At 41.7% G+C, this 15617-nt stretch overlaps 1 protein-coding gene across 1 annotated transcript in view; it reads left to right on the top strand.

The window, feature by feature from the left end:
* Positions 1-15617, top strand: part of LOC148362063 (unconventional myosin-IXAa-like) — a 96494-nt gene that overhangs the window by 73966 nt on the left and 6911 nt on the right. The window contains exons 28-39 of the mRNA XM_088339485.1: positions 1859-1962; positions 2593-2798; positions 4614-4730; positions 4802-4990; positions 5543-5590; positions 5675-5786; positions 7542-7603; positions 9474-9666; positions 10986-11114; positions 12808-12913; positions 13689-13820; positions 14756-14879. Coding sequence (XP_088195611.1) covers positions 1859-1962; positions 2593-2798; positions 4614-4730; positions 4802-4990; positions 5543-5590; positions 5675-5786; positions 7542-7603; positions 9474-9666; positions 10986-11114; positions 12808-12913; positions 13689-13820; positions 14756-14879 — 1522 coding nt within the window. The remainder of the gene's footprint in view (positions 1-1858; positions 1963-2592; positions 2799-4613; positions 4731-4801; positions 4991-5542; positions 5591-5674; positions 5787-7541; positions 7604-9473; positions 9667-10985; positions 11115-12807; positions 12914-13688; positions 13821-14755; positions 14880-15617) is intronic.

Genomic DNA, 15617 nt, shown 5'->3' with positions numbered 1-15617 from the left:
ACGCCTGCCCCCTACTGGTCGCACCCAAGACGACAGCTCTATTTAAAAACTGTTTTTTTTTTGGGCTCGGCTCGCTGAAAAGAGCTGATAATATGCTAAATTTAGACACAGACTCTCTGAAAAACATGCAAAAAATGTAAGATAAAAAGTATAAAATAAATTTTAGCAGCTCTGGAGCATTCAATATCATTAGAATTAGTCCAAATTGGTCTAATTTTTGGTTTTTGCTTTTTATACATACGTTTCTTTCTATTTTTTGTCTTCCATATTGCTCCATTATTACCCAACACCTATAGAGCCTTTTCCATCTTTGTGTGACATTTTGGAGCTGTGCGTGCATTGTTGAGGTAGAATGGCAGAATTCATGTCAGTTTATAGCAGCCTATTGACAAAAAAGATAGGAAAAGCTCAAAAATGGTGTTTGCTAGCAGCAAGTTAGCCACTTTATTTGAGTCATTTAACTCAACCCCCCCTCCTTTGGAGGTACTGGAAAAAAATGGCCTTGAAAGTACTTGATAAGTGCTTGAATTCAAAGGATGATTTCCCGGAGAAATAGAGCAAAAGGCATGAGGCTTTTCTTAGTGAGCAAGCCAGTTGTGTGTAGCGTTCGTCTGTGGACTACAAGTCCCACAATGCTTAGGGGCAACACTATATCCCGGATGAGGGAATCAAGCCAGTGGATGACAGGAAGATGTATACGGTACAAGTACAAATTATAGGGAATATAAAAGGACCGAGACCAAAATTCCATCACGGAAATACCGACAGTATACAAGTCCAGTCATGTTATTTTGCAACGCTCTTAATCACAAAGAGTCTCAAAGGGCTGCACAGATCAAAGACTATTGCAAACTACAGGCTATTATGACACCGTCCCCTGATCTAAAACCGACATGAGGGCAAGGAAAACCTCAAAAACCTCAAGTCATGTTTATTTGTTTGGCCCTTAATCACAAAGAGTCTCAAAGGGCTGCACAGACCACAGATTATTGCTAACTACAGACTATTATGACACCATCCCCCTGATCTAAAACTTACATGAGGGCAAGGAAAACCTCAAAAACCTCAAATCCTGTTTATTTGTTTGGCCCTTAATCACAAAGAGTCTCAAAGGGCTGCACAGACCACAGATTATTGCAAACTACAGACTATTATGACACCATCCCCCTGATCTAAAACTTACATGAAGGCAAGGAAAAACTCAAAACCCCAACATGAGGAAAACGAAGAATCTTTAAGTCTCGAGTAGACATTTTTATCAAATTTGCAAAAATACATTCTCTTAATAAAGGTTTCAGTTTGTTTTGTTTGCATATATTTAAAGAACTCTATAAATAAATAAATGTAGCCCAGACTAAAATGACTATTTTCGTCTAAACTAACTTTTCACCTTGTTTTTTTGTGTCTAATTTATTAAAGAGTTGTATAAGTGATTAAATGACTTAGCCTGGACTAAAAAAATTGTGTTTAATTAAATGTATAGAGTAAAGTGTTATTGTTTGTTTAAAATGCATATAAAAAAATATTTTTTTGTTTAATTATAATTTAAAAAGTTGGAATAAAATAATCCCTTATTTAGAAGATTCAGTTTGTTTGTGTGTTAATTATTTATATGGATTAATAAAATAAATAAATAAATGTAGCCCGAACTAAAATCAATGTTTGTCCAAGCTAATTAAAAAAGTATTTATACAGAAACACATTAATGTTGTTTTAAATACATATCATTCAAATATTCCAAACATTTTATAATTTGTATTTATTTTATTTGGACCATCTGCACGTAGACAATTATTTTTAAGAATTCAAAAAGTGGAAATCACAGAATCCCTAAATATCGTTTTCATCTTTGAATCAGAATGAGAGGAAAAATGCGATTCTGGAGTAAAAGCAAACAAGGCGGCAAGAAAATGTCCAGGGACAAGATGGCCGACAGGAGTGAGAGTACTGGGGGAACGCCTGGTAAGACACATTTCAAAATAAAAGAATAAATACGTACCTTTGAAAACTGTTTTACATGGCAGCGATGTTATATTAAAGGGACAGTGTGTAATCATTTCTTTTTAATTGTCAAGAGTCCTGTCATATTATTAAATAACCTAATAAATCGTCTACTTTTATTTTATAGTCAGTATCAGTTTTTACATTACAAATACAATGAGTACTGATACTACATACCGATGATGCGACCATTCTTTTTTGGAGTACCATTACTCACAGCAATGGTTAGTCGTGTAAGCTGTAGCTACTAGCTAGTTAGCAAGAAATCTTGATTGAAATCATTATTAAATTGCAGTTCACTATGTGATATTTGTCAGTGTCTAACGCAAAGGGAAAGCAGTGCTAAATAAGCACAGCGTAGCAGCAAGATGCCCGACAAACATGGCGGCAACAACTAGGTATGGAGTCTGCTATGTGAAAGAAGTAGTGTTTTTTACTAGTATTCAAATCAATGCCTTCTTTTAATGAAAGGTTTTTGGCTACCAATAGGAGGCACTACATATTACACACTGTCCCTTTAAAAATGATGGCTCCGGCTTATAGTCAGGTGCGCTTTATTTCCAGCCAAATGTATTTTTTCCCCTCTTTTAGAGGTCCCGTCCCCGCCTCCAAGTCCAGACCCGGAGTGGGCACGGCTTCGGGCAGAGTCCAAAGACCCGTCCCCCAAGTCCAAACGTCGGCGGAGTCTAAAAATCAGCAGCGTGACTTTGGAACCTGCCCAGTGGCAAAACGACGCCCTTCACATACTAAGCTCCGCCCACGACTATCGCGCCATGAACGACTTCCTGCTCAAGAAGGTACAAAGGGATAGATAGAAATATGGTTGGTTAGATCCTCTTAGCGTTTCCTGTGGTGTGTCTTGGGCATGTACAGCCTGGTGGCGCCCATCCCTCTCCAGCCACACACACAAAGTGGTGTAAAATAGTATATGTATATATGGGTATGTTTATCACTTAGAATGATTTAAAATCGTCAAATCAAAATATACGCAGAGAGAAGACATGGCAAAAAGGGAAGGAGCTTTATTGCATTCAAGACATGTTCAAAGTTCCAAACGTTCAACATTAGCTTTTATAGTGTTCTCAAATAAAGTTAGGCTATCTCTTGAAGGTTGTCTCCCCAACTCCCTCAACGTCATCCCGCAGCCCTCACTAGATGCCTACAAACTTATCATTAGTTATTATCCACGTTCCACAACAGTAACACAAAGACAAAACCAAAAAATACAAAATGGGCTTTACTAATGTCGATTTCATTCATTAAGGCACAAAAAAATCAAAAGCCCTTCGTGAAAACATCACTGCCCCCTTTTTTCGACAATCAAACATTGACCATAACTGGTAATGAGTCTCTTTGGAGGATTTTTGACCCACTCTTCTTTGCAAAATGGTTTCAAATATGCCATGTTGGAGGGTGAACTGCCCCTTTCAGGTCACACCACAGCACCTCGATTGGATTGAATCCGGACTTTGACTTGCCCACTCCAGAACCTTTTTCGGAGCAGACCGTGTATCCGCCACGCCCCAAAATATACACAAAAGCACAGAGAAGTTTGACGGAGAGGGAGACGTCGTTTATTGATATTCGTCAGCGTTCAAACAGCGTTCTCATTCGTCTAAGAGACAATCAGCTTTCTTATACCCTCCGGAGCAAAAACGTCACTTCAGAAATACCACATGTTGCTTAGTGCGTCCTCTCCTGATGACGCGCTTGTTTTTCTCAAAGTGCATGCTTCCAAGAATTGACAGTGTTTCTCTCAGAGTCGACCCATCTCCGCCAATACCGTTTTGCAATCGTCCACATGTTTCTCATCAAAAGTCGCCGTGACCCAGCCAAGTTCCAGTCAGCTTCGCAAGTTGTTCCAAACCAAGCCGAGTGGTATTGCTTTGCTGACATTTAAACTCAAGAGAAACAAGCCTGGAATTTCCTGTCCAAACAAATGTGTCCTCATAATGTCGATAAGCTCTGACTTCATTATTCCACGACACTTTCGTTTTGGTTTTGAGCCCTTCTTGCTACTGCGTTTCGGATCACAGTCCCGCCGCATGATCCAAGAGCGCTCGAGTTTGAGGGCAGCGACCGATGGTCGAAACACCAGAATTGATTATTCTGTGGACCACAGCGAATCGTCCTCGGCCCGAGACCGCAAAGCAGCCCCAGACCGTCACACTGCCGTCACCATGTTTTACTGTTGGCATGAAGTTCCATTTTGGACTCATCAGTCTCCAAAAGTCTTGAGGATAATCAAATCAGAAACTACTCTTTGTGTTCTTTAGTGACGGCAGTGGGAACTCTCCCATGGATACCATTTTTGCCCAATGTCTTTTATACAGTGCAGTCATGAACAAAATCCTTCACTGGGGTCGCTTTGCTGCCTCAAGACCAGGACAACTTTCTGTGGTTGGCGGAATCGTGAATCCTGGTTTTTACCAGAAGATCCTGAAGGAGAACCTCCTCTAACTCAAGCGGCAGGGCAATGATCCAAAACACAGCAGAAAGTCCACCACTCGATGGCTTGATAAAAACAAACTGAAGATTCTGGAACGGCCAAGTCAAAGCCCGGATCGTGCGTGACCTCATAAAAGCCTTTTCTATCGTTTTCGTTTCCTTAGATCGCCGAGCTGGACAGCGAGAACGGTAAAAAGGACACCATGGTGGACTTGGTCTTCAAGAAAGCCCTGAAGGAATTTCGCATCAACATCTTCAACTCGTATTCCACCGCCCTGGCCGTGAGTAGACGTAACTTCCGATCGGCGAGGCCGTTCTCGGTTGATACGCCGATTTCCCATTGGCCGAGCAGATGGACGACGGGCGGAGCATCCGCTACAAGGACCTTCACGCCCTCTTTGAGCAAATTCTGGAGAAGAGCATGCGGGTGGAGCAACGTCATTGGGGCGAGTCGCCCGTCAAGGTTTGGGTCAACACCTTCAAGGTCTTCTTGGACGAGTTCATGACCGAGTACAAGCCCATGGAGGGGACCATCGGAAGGGTGAGAAGAAGATCTCTCGTAAGAATAGAAGGTTAAGGTCTTCAAATTCTTGCCATGTTCCTCAGTTTAGGTTTTCAAATAAGGGTTTTACATTTTATAGTACCAAAAAAAGGATTAGGGCTAGAGTTAGAGACTAAGGTTTAAGCTCCATATTAGAAAATTAAACTGAATTTAGGGTTCTGAGATTAGTGTTGGGGCTGGTGTTACAGCTAGCGTTAGGTGTAGGTTTAAGGTTAGGAACTGGAGTTGAGCTCCATATTGGGGTTCTAAGCTGAGTGTAGGGTTCCAAAATATGTTCCAAAATATTTTCCGAGCTAGGGTTACAGTTTAAAACAGGGGTACGGCTAGGAATTAGCGTTTGAGTTCCATATTAGGGTTCTAAACTGAATGTACGGTTCCAAAATATGTTCCACCAACTAAGCATTGGCCCTATCAGCCCCATTTTAATGCTGATAATCGGCCCCGGAAACCCCATATCGGGCGATCCTTATTTCACACACTGTCACTTTAAGAAATGACAGTCAAGCCAGTGAACATCTCTGACTTTTCCAGGCCGCCAAGCGAGAGCGCAAAAAATTGCGCAAGAAGGAAACTGACGTTGTAAGTATAAGAAATCATTTTGTTTTTTTAAAATAATTTCTTCTTTTTTAAAAATTCTTTTCTGGTATTTGCCGCCCCCTACAGGTGGAGGAACACAACGGCCACATCTTCAAGTCGACCCAGTACAGCATCCCCACCTACTGCGAGTACTGTTCCTCGCTCATCTGGATGATGGACCGAGCCTGCGTCTGCAAACGTAAAGAAATGAAAACCGCAATCGTTCTTTGAAATGACTTCTGGTCGTATCTCTAAAAATCTTGCTGCTAGGGGGTTGTTTTTGTGCGTCCGAGTAGCGAAGGACACTACGCTACAGTTGGTGAAAATAGTTGAGATCTTAACCGGCCTTATTTGATCGAATACTCCCTTAACGAGACACCGATACCAATACCTACCACCGTGAGTCGGACTTTGGTCTTGGTTCGATGACGGCGATCTCCTCAAGGTTGGAGACCCGGTCGGGAAGAGGACCACGAGATGCGGTGTGTTGAAGCCGTCGGTGGCTGGAGGCCCCCTGCCTGGTCCCACCAGTTGGTCACTTAGGCACTCTTTTGGTTTCTCTTCTGATTAAGCTGGGTCTCTTGTAAGTCAGACCTCTTGCCCGCTCGCTGGCTTCTTTCAAACTGTTTTGGGCAACTTTTGCCTTTTCGCTGGCTCAAAAGAAAACAATTTCAGGTGCTGGGCGTCACTCTCACGACTCTGGTCAGCTTCCTGGGAGAGAGGCTTCCACCACTCTGGCCGGCCCCCTGGTGGGGTAGAGCGCTGAAGAACTCACAAGGTTGGAGACCCGGTCGGGAAGAGGACCACGAGATGCGGTGTGTTGAAGCTGGGGTGGCTGGAGGCTTTCTCCAAGGCCACTTAGGCACTCTTTTGGTTTCTCTTCTGGTTACGCTGGTCCTCCTGTGAGTCAGAACTCTTGTCCGCTCGCTGGCTTCTTTCAAACTGTTTGGGGCACCTTTTGCCTCTTCGCTGGCTCAAAAGAAAAAAAATTCAGGTGCTGGGCGTCACTCTCACGACTCTGGTCAGCTTCCTGGGAGAGGGGCTTCCACCACTCTGGCTGGCCCCCTGGGGGGTAGAGCGGTGAAGAACTCACAAGGTTGGAGACCCGGTCGGGAAGAGGACCACGAAATGCGGTGTGTTGAAGCTGGGGTGGCTGGAGGCTTTCTCCAAGGCCACTTAGGCCATCTTTTGGTTTCTCTTCTGGTTACGCTGGTCCTCCTGTGAGTCAGACCTCTTGTCCGCTCGCTGGCTTCTTTCAAACTGTTTTGGGAACCTTTTGCCTGTTGGCTGGCTCAAAAGAACTGAATTTCTGGTGCCGGGCGTCACTCTCACGGCTCTGGTCGGCTTCCTGGGAGGAGGGGCTTCCACCCCTCTGGCCCCCTGGGAGAGGGTCGCCATGGCAACCTTTGCTTCAGCCCAGTTGCCACTAGCGAAAGCAATCGCTGTACATCATTGAATGAAATCGCGGTATTCAGGTGACATGTCCCGACATTGTTTCAACATTGTCTGACATGGCAAATAAATAATCCAATAAATATATATTATGACGATTTAAAAAAAAACAACTCATAAATAATACATTGAAAAAAGGAAAAGAAATAGTGAATAAATGACATGTATATATTCTTCTGATAATTTCATAAAAAATAGACACACAAAAAAATCCCTTTAATTTATTCTTCAATCGACACTGTATATTATATCTTTTGTTTTATCGGATAGAGTCCTGATTTGAGCTGGTACAGCAGAGTGGCAGGTGGATGCAAATTATTTCTTTTTGGGGGAGGGGAATTGCCTCGTTTTTTTCCCTTATATAATGGTCCAGATGGTTACGGCCATGCAATCTAATGAAAGTAGCTCTCCATCTTTCCAACTGCCAAAATAGGATTACTGTGTAATAGTACATAATATAATGAGTAACAATTCTCCCTTTTTCTTGTGCTTTGTACGACAGTGTGCCGCTACGCCTGCCACAGGAAGTGCTGCTCCAAGATGGCCACCAAGTGCGGCAAAAAGGTATTTACCAAATTAGTATAGAGGAGAGACTTTACATTATTGTTATCTTTATTATGATTCATCTATTTCGAGATTATTCCCTGGAATTTTATTCTTGCACATTTCCAGTATTTCTGATTTTGGTACTTCCCTTTTTAAGACTGTCCAGTATTCTTTTCATACTTTTCACTATTCTCGCTACTTTTCAGTACTTATGAAACATTTTTCACTTGTTAACTGTACTTTAAAAAACTATTTTTCAGGACTTTTCAGTATTTTTTCCAAACCTTTCACTGTTTTCACTACTTTTCACTACTTTTGACAAATATTTCTCAGATGTTTAGTACTTTTAGGATTTAATCTTGATTCTCCCTTCTTTTTAGTACTTCCCCTATTTACACTACTTTTCAGTAGATTGCTGTAGTTTTCAGTACCGTGTTATCCTTTTCGTTACTTTTTCCATATTTTTCACGATTTCTGTCTGTACTTTTCACCATTTTCCACAACCTGATCGTACTTTCTCATACTTTTCCGTATTTTTCACCACTTTTCAGTACTTTCTCCATACTTTTCACCATTTTTCATTACATTTCAGTATAACATCCTTCTATGCAACAACTTTGCTCTGTCACTACTTTGTTATACTTTTTTTCTATTTTTTCACTACTTTTCTGTACTTTTTCATCTTTGACAATACTTTTACGTACTTTTTCCATACTTTTCAGTTTAGTTCACTACTTTTTTTTTTCGCTTCAGGACTTATTTATATTTTCAGGACTTTGATTAATTTTTTTCCACTAGTTTTCAGTTCTTTTCCATAATTTCCCTATGTATACTATTTTTCAGTACTTTCTTTAGTACTTTTTCCCCATTTTTATTACTTTTCTCCATTTTACCCTACTTTTTCAGTATTTTTCAGTACGTTTTCATTATGTTTCAATCCATTTTAGTGATTAATACATTTTCTGCATACATTTGATTCGTTTCCCTACTTTTTCAGTTCTTTATCATATTTTCCACTACTTTTTCATTACTCACTCCATCTTTTCCCCCATTTTTTTATGACTTAACTGCATTTTACCCTACTTTTTCAGTACTTTTTCCTTTTGTTTCACTACATTTCAATGATTTATAGATTTTCTGCATACGTTTCATTCATTTTTACTATCTTTCCCTAGTTTTTCAGTACTCTTTCCATCTTTTTCTCCATTTTGCTCTACTTAACCATGTGTTATCAACGTTTTCCTATTTTCAGTACTTTTTCCTTTTGTTGCACTACATTTTAGTGATGAATACGTTTCATTCATTTTTACTAACTTTCCCTACTTTTTCAGTTCTTTATCATATTTTCCACTACTTTTTCAGTACTCTCTTTCTTCATTTGGCTCTACTTAACCGTGTTATCAACGTCATCATGTTTTCAGTACTTAACAGTACCTTTCAGTACTTTTTCCTTATGTTTCACTACATTTTAGTGATTTAGGGATTTTCTGCATACGTTTCATTGATTTTTATTAACTTTCCCTACTTTTTCAGTTCTTTAACATATTTTCCATTACTTTTTCAGTACTCTTTCCATCCTTTTCCCTATTTTTTATTACTTAATTGCACGTTAACCTACATTTTCATTACTTTTTCCTTATGTTTCACTGCATTTTAGTTTTTTATGGATTTTCTGCATACGTTTCACTCGTTTCCCTACTTTTTCAGTTCTTGACCATATTTTCCACTACTTTTTCCAGTACTCTCTCCATCCTTTTCCCTATTTTTAGCTACTTAACCGCATTTCATCCTACTTTTTCAGTACTTTTCAGTACTTTTTTCCTTTTGTTTCACGACATTTTAGCGTTGAATGGATTTTCTGCATACGTTTCACCCGTTTTCCTATAAGTACGATCCGGAGGCGTCGTCGCGTCAGTTCGGCGTGGAGCTTTCTCGCCTGAGCGGCGAAGAACATAACGTTCCTCCCTTGGTGGAGAAGCTCATCAACTACGTGGAGATGCACGGCCTCTACACCGAAGGCATCTACAGGAAGTCCGGATCCACCAATAAGATCAAGGAGCTCAGACTGGGACTGGACACCGGTGAGCGAAAAATCGACACTGTTGGTGGAAAATTTTGCCCCTTTTATGTTACGTGATTGCACGTGTAGATGGATAGATACTTGATTCATCCCCGTAGGGAAATTCACATTTCCAGTAGTATCCTTTTCTTGTTTATTAACAGATGAACAGGATGGCCTCGGGGTGCTGTGTTGTAGTTTAGCAACAGCGGAGTGGATGACGTCACACGCTAGGCCAAAAGTTTGACGGCCCTAAATCAGATGGAAATCTTTGTGCCCAGGGTTACACCGCCTCCTGTTCACGTAGATAGCCAGTCCGCCTCCTCTCCGCTTCCCAGAGGCTTTTGTGTCTCTGTCTATCAGCGCTGAAGCCAGATAGCTCCATGTTAGCGTCCGGGATGCTACGTTTCCTTAAAACCCAGCAAAGTGCACTCCCTGTACGCTTTGATGTTTTTGACCAGCACAGCCAGTTGGTCAGTCTTATTTGGTAGAGAGTTCACATTTCCCGTGATTACGGACGGTACCGAAGACTTATAACGCCGCTAGACGCTTAGCCTTAGCTCCGGCTCTGCATCTACGATAGGGCCCGAGAATTCTTCAGGGCAAGGAGTCGATTCCTGGAATAAAGGCATTTTTGTGCGTTAAAAGCCATAACCATGGATAGAAAGTCATCCCAAGTGTCGTTGTCAAACGGGACGAAAAACACCGAAGATAGAAGACACTTAAAACAAGAAATCACAAAAAGTCTATGTTGTATTATTTTATTATTTTTTTGTAGTAGAATTTAATATTATAGTATTACTGTTGTATTTTTTTTTTTACATTTCTGTAGGATGGTTTCTCTAAAGCAAAGTAAAATATTTGGGTCTTGTGTTTCTAAGTTCTAAATTAGATATTGAGGGTTTTATTTTTTATTTTTGTAGTATTTCTGTTAAATTGTTGTACACAAAAGGACAATAGGAACGAAAGAATTGACACCCAGGCTGTAGTTTGCCCACCCCTGCTCCTTCCAATATTTAACGTGACGACGTGATAAGTTGTTCTTTTCAAAATCTGTATGAGTGTGGGTGTCCTTTGCGCTAATTCGTAAGAAAATGTAGCTCCACCCTTGAAAAGCTTGGAGACCCCTGCCTGAAAAACATCCATCCATTTTCTCAAAGAAGCAGTTTTGAGAGACTGGAGGCTTTCTCCAAGGCCACTCAGGCTCTCTTTTGGTTTCTCTTCTGATTAAGCTTGGCCTCTTGTAAGTCAGACCTCTTGTCTGCTCGCTGGCTTCTTTCAAACTGTTTTGGCGCTTCGCTGGCTCAAAAGAACTGTTTTTACCGGCCGATTTTGTTTCAGACGTGAGTTCGGTCAACCTGGACGACTACAACATCCACGTGATCGCCAGCGTCCTCAAGCAATGGCTCCGAGACCTCCCCAGCCCCCTCATGACTTTCGAGCTCTACGAGGACTTCCTGCGGGCCATGGGTGAGAAAAGACCCTCTCGCAAACACTTCTCCGTCACCATTATCACCTTGACGATCCTGAACGATTGGTCTACGTGGGGTCTAAATCGACCTCTTAGCTTTTTTAAAAGATGGCTAACGCTAAGAAAATACACCAGGCATTCGACTTTTCACAACTGCAGTTGGAGAGGGAGAGGGGCCAGGAGAGGAGGAACTTACGTCCGTCTCCTGGCCGCGCTCCTAACTCTGCGGGCCCTTCCCCCACCCAACTGTATTTTATTTAAGTAGAACAAAGACAGAGAAAGAAAGAAAGGTACCAATATTTGAAACAGAAACGTGATACCATCTGGTTTAGAAATACACACTTTTGAGGAAATAAGTTTAAGCCTACTTTACAGTCTAAAATCTCAATCCGAGACGTCCTTAAAATAAATTCAATGCTCTTATTGGAGAAAATGGAGGCTTTTTGCTCTCTTTTCAAAGGACGTTTTGTCCCCAATGCAAGTGCTACTAACGTCGTGTCATCCAAAATAGAAGCTTTTTCTTCTCGCCTGAATTTTGGGGGAAATTAAACTCCTGCAGATAAGCGTAACATGGGTATCTTAGCTGGAAAGCAGGTGAGACAATAGCTTGAAGCCTGACCTGGTCCCAGGTCCAATTTCTGAAAAAACTAAACATTGTACTTGACACATTTTTCTAAGGGTAGCTTCAGGTGTTTTCAAAAGGTTCAGATATAAACTCATATCACTTATGACAATTTTTTAAATATTGTGAAATAGTTGTGAATGTTTGACTTCTCTTTCTAGAAGTCAATCCATGATTTTGCATTTTAATGGTGACTAAAAAATGAATCACGAGTAGCATTACGGACGTTCTTTTTGGATGAACCTTGTAAAATCGCATAAAATAATTTCGGGAATTTCATTGGCTTGTCAAAGTGTCAATCAATATTGAATTGGTCACTATTGGGTTAAGATTTCAGGACCAAAGTAGATCATGACGACTTTTTTAATACAGGACCCCGTAGGTTTTCACAGGCTAAGGACTATGAAGGAAAGCTTGCAATTGGCTTAAAGTGGTGTCAATCAAAAGGTCTGAAGCTAACGGCCATATTGGAAATCATCTGATGAATCTGTCCATTTTAAAAGCGGAGTTTCGGAGCCAAATAGACAGATTACAACAACGATTCTCAAATGATGCAGGAATGCTTTTAGGTGATTTTTTTTAAATCTGTGGGCATTATCGTATGTTTTGAAGTCAATATTTCACACAGTTGGATGACTGGACTTTTATGAATATAACCACACCATTTTTTCGGAGAATCTTTCCACGAGTAGAAGTTCCCAGCAATTTTTGCACGAGCTATACCATTCTGATAGTTTTGGGGTATCTCCTTTCAGACTAATGGTGATGTTTCTGTGATGAGTCTGTTTTGAAGCGGTCATGGTATCCCAAGAGTTGAAGCTTTTTGGTGTGTTAGGTTTATCACCCTACATCTCTGAAAAAAAACCTACAATAAGAGACAAGAGTCATTCATTTCAGCCCGTGAGGCGATGTAGTCAGTTCAAGGCCTGATTCTATCTGACCAAAACCTCAACAAGTCCCCTATTTTCATGACCGCTGGTGACATTGTGAAGCCACGACTCTGTTTCTCAACGGTCTCACGGCCCAAAGGCGGGCAAGGTTCAGGACGTCATTGGATTTTTTTGGTTCAGGTCCAGCCGACAAGCGAGAAGTCATTCGGGGCGTCTACTCGGTCATCGAGCAACTGAGCCGGACGCACCTCAGCACCTTGGAACGACTCGTTTTCCATCTGGTCAGGTGAGAACACATGTGCAAATAAGGAAGTGTTTTATAAGCAATGCTATTTCTACCAGTAGAGGGTGCTGTGGCATGATTCTTCATTTTTCCTCTCTGTTACTGTTTCTGTTTCCTTTTTTCTCTCTTTTTCTGTCTCTGTTTCTCTCTCTACCTCTCTCTCTCTCTCTCTCTCTCTCTCTCTCTCTCTCTCTCTCTCTTGCTCTGTTTCTCTCTCTCTCGTTTCTGTTTCTGTTTCTCTCTCTCTCTTTCTCTTTTGTTTCTGTTTCTCTCTCTACCTCTCTCTCTCTCTCTCTTTCTCTCTCTCTTGTTTCTGTTTCTCTCTCTCTCTCTTTCTCTCGTTTCTGTTTCTCTCTCTACCTCTCTCTCTCTCTCTCTTTCTCTCTCTCTTGTTTCTGTTTCTCTCTCTCTCTCTTTCTCTCGTTTCTGTTTCTCTCTCTCTCTCTCTCTCTCTGGTTTCTGTTTCTCTCTCTCTCTCTTTCTCGGTTTTGTTTCTCTCTCTCTCTCTCTTGTTTCTCTCTTGTTTCTGTTTCTCCCTCTCTTTTTCTCTCTCGTTTCTGTTTCTCTCTCTCACTTTCAATTCTGTTTCTCTCTCCTTCTTATTTCTGTTTCTTTTTTCTTTCTCTGTTTCTCTCTCTGTTTCTCTCTGTCTCGCTCGCTCTCATTCCCTTTAACATATCGGTCCGGCCCCCCGGCGAGAGGGTTTTCCCGCTACCGAGCCGAAAGGAGTCTGACGCGGGTTTTTGTCCGTCTTTCGCGTCCGTCTTTCTGTCCTCAGGATCGCCCTGCAGGAAGACAGCAACCGCATGTCGGCCAACGCGCTGGCCATCGTCTTCGCCCCCTGCGTCCTGCGCTGCCCGGACAGCACCCATCCCCTCAGGAGCGTCCGGGACATCGGCAAGACCACCGCGTAGGTGGCTCTCGGTCTTCGTTTGAGCTCTGAAAAGTAATGGGTCCCGGGGACTCGCACGCTCCAAAATCTACGGGTCCCGACAGAGATCTAGGGCTCCCCAAAATTCAGTCTTATCCGGGTTCAAATTGTAAATGGGCCACAAATGTATCCTATAAATCTATATATATTTAGTCTGTTTTAATCATCACGGTTTATTGGTAATACAAATCAGTTATCGCTTCAAGATTTTTCAGGTCACAACAATATTGTACATGATACAAAAATTATATGAATCTATATTTTCATTCCGTTATAATCATCAAAGTGAATTGGTAATACAAAGCACTTATCACTTCAGATTTTTCAGTTCATATTTTCTTTGTGGTTTGCTGTCCCGCCACAGTCGTAATGCCTTCTCAAGGTCCAATCCGTTATCATCCTCCTCATAGCGTCACCAGGAATAGAATTGAGTCCATTTTGGCCGGAAAGTCCTTTTCTTGCTAGTATTCTTTTGTTTATTTTCTTTCGTCGAATCGTTGGCTTCGACGCGCGTGTTTTCCTTGCCTCCGCGATCTTCCGAAAAAATTTTCCGCTGTTTTTTCGTGCCGGAATTATTGCCGTGGTTACCACTTTCGGTGTTATGTTTCGACTTATTACCGACACTGAAAAAATGACCCATTTTTTGTTGATTTGCACCGAATAGTTTGGAGTGCGCTAAATCTTTGTTGAAAAAAAGTCATCGGGTAATAATGACAATTTTGTGGCCAAAATCTCGTGTCCCGGGGACGCACGTTGATTTGAGACGATGCGTCCCCAGCAAAAATGATGCGTCTAGGACGCGGGGACGCGAGAAAACCAGAACACTGGTCTCTGCAGGGCCAAGCGGAGAGAAAGAAAGAGAGAAAGAAAGAGAGAGAGAGACCTTGTCCCCCTTGTCTTTTGCGCTCCCCCAGGTGCCTGGAGACCATCGTCCGCCGGCAGATGAGCAAGTACCGAGCTCGGCTGAAGGACATCCAGAGTTTGGAGTTCGCCGAGAGCCGGGCCAAGAGTCGACTGGCCCGCCTCAGGGACGCCGCGGTAGGCCTCATCGGGCCATTATGGGCGGTAGTTTGGCCTCTGTTTCTTTGATTTCTTTGTTGGGGGCGACGGCTTCTTCGACTCTTTTGGTTTATTCGCTTTGTTGTCGGATCGCTATTTCCTTTTTCTGGTTGGGGTTTTTTCGATTTGGATTTGGTTGATTTTGGTTTTTGTTGTGCCTTGTTTAGGGATTTTTGGTTTTGAGGATTTGGTTTACTTTTGAGTTTGTTTTGGGGGATGTGTTTTTCTTATTTAGAGGGGTGGCTTCTTGGATTACTGTGGTTTGAGTGTGTGTTCTTTTTCTTTGGTTTTTCTTTGATTTCGATTTTTTTTGTTGACAACGCTAGCAAGCTTTTGCATCGGTCCTCAAGCCTCCCAAACCCCGATCTGTTCTCCCTCAGGATGATCGATTGAGGCCTTTATATGAAATTTAAAGGGACAGCGTGAATTATTTGCCCCCTCGATGTCGCCGTTTTCTGTCATGCCACCAAAAACGAGTGCTAAAAGCGCAACGGAAGACAAAACACAGAGACTCAAAGTGACCAAAACACACCTTATACTTTTGAAACAAAGAGAAATAAGAAAAGGACAAAAAAGAAAAGAGGAAAAAAAGTCACACTCGTGAAAAGAAATTTTTTAAAAAAATGAAATTGCTATTATTTTCTTTCTTTTTTTTCTCCATTTTCCTTTTTTGTCCCCTACTTTTTCTTTGACTCCCGTTTTTTATTCTTTAAAAAA

Source organism: Urocampus carinirostris, chromosome 7 (assembly GCF_059441175.1).
Source record: "Urocampus carinirostris isolate Australia breed hairy pipefish chromosome 7, RoL_Ucar_1.0, whole genome shotgun sequence".
Lineage (NCBI taxonomy): Eukaryota > Metazoa > Chordata > Actinopteri > Syngnathiformes > Syngnathidae > Urocampus > Urocampus carinirostris.
Note: the sequence above shows the minus strand (reverse complement) of the source record. Positions and strands in the feature narration are given on the sequence as shown.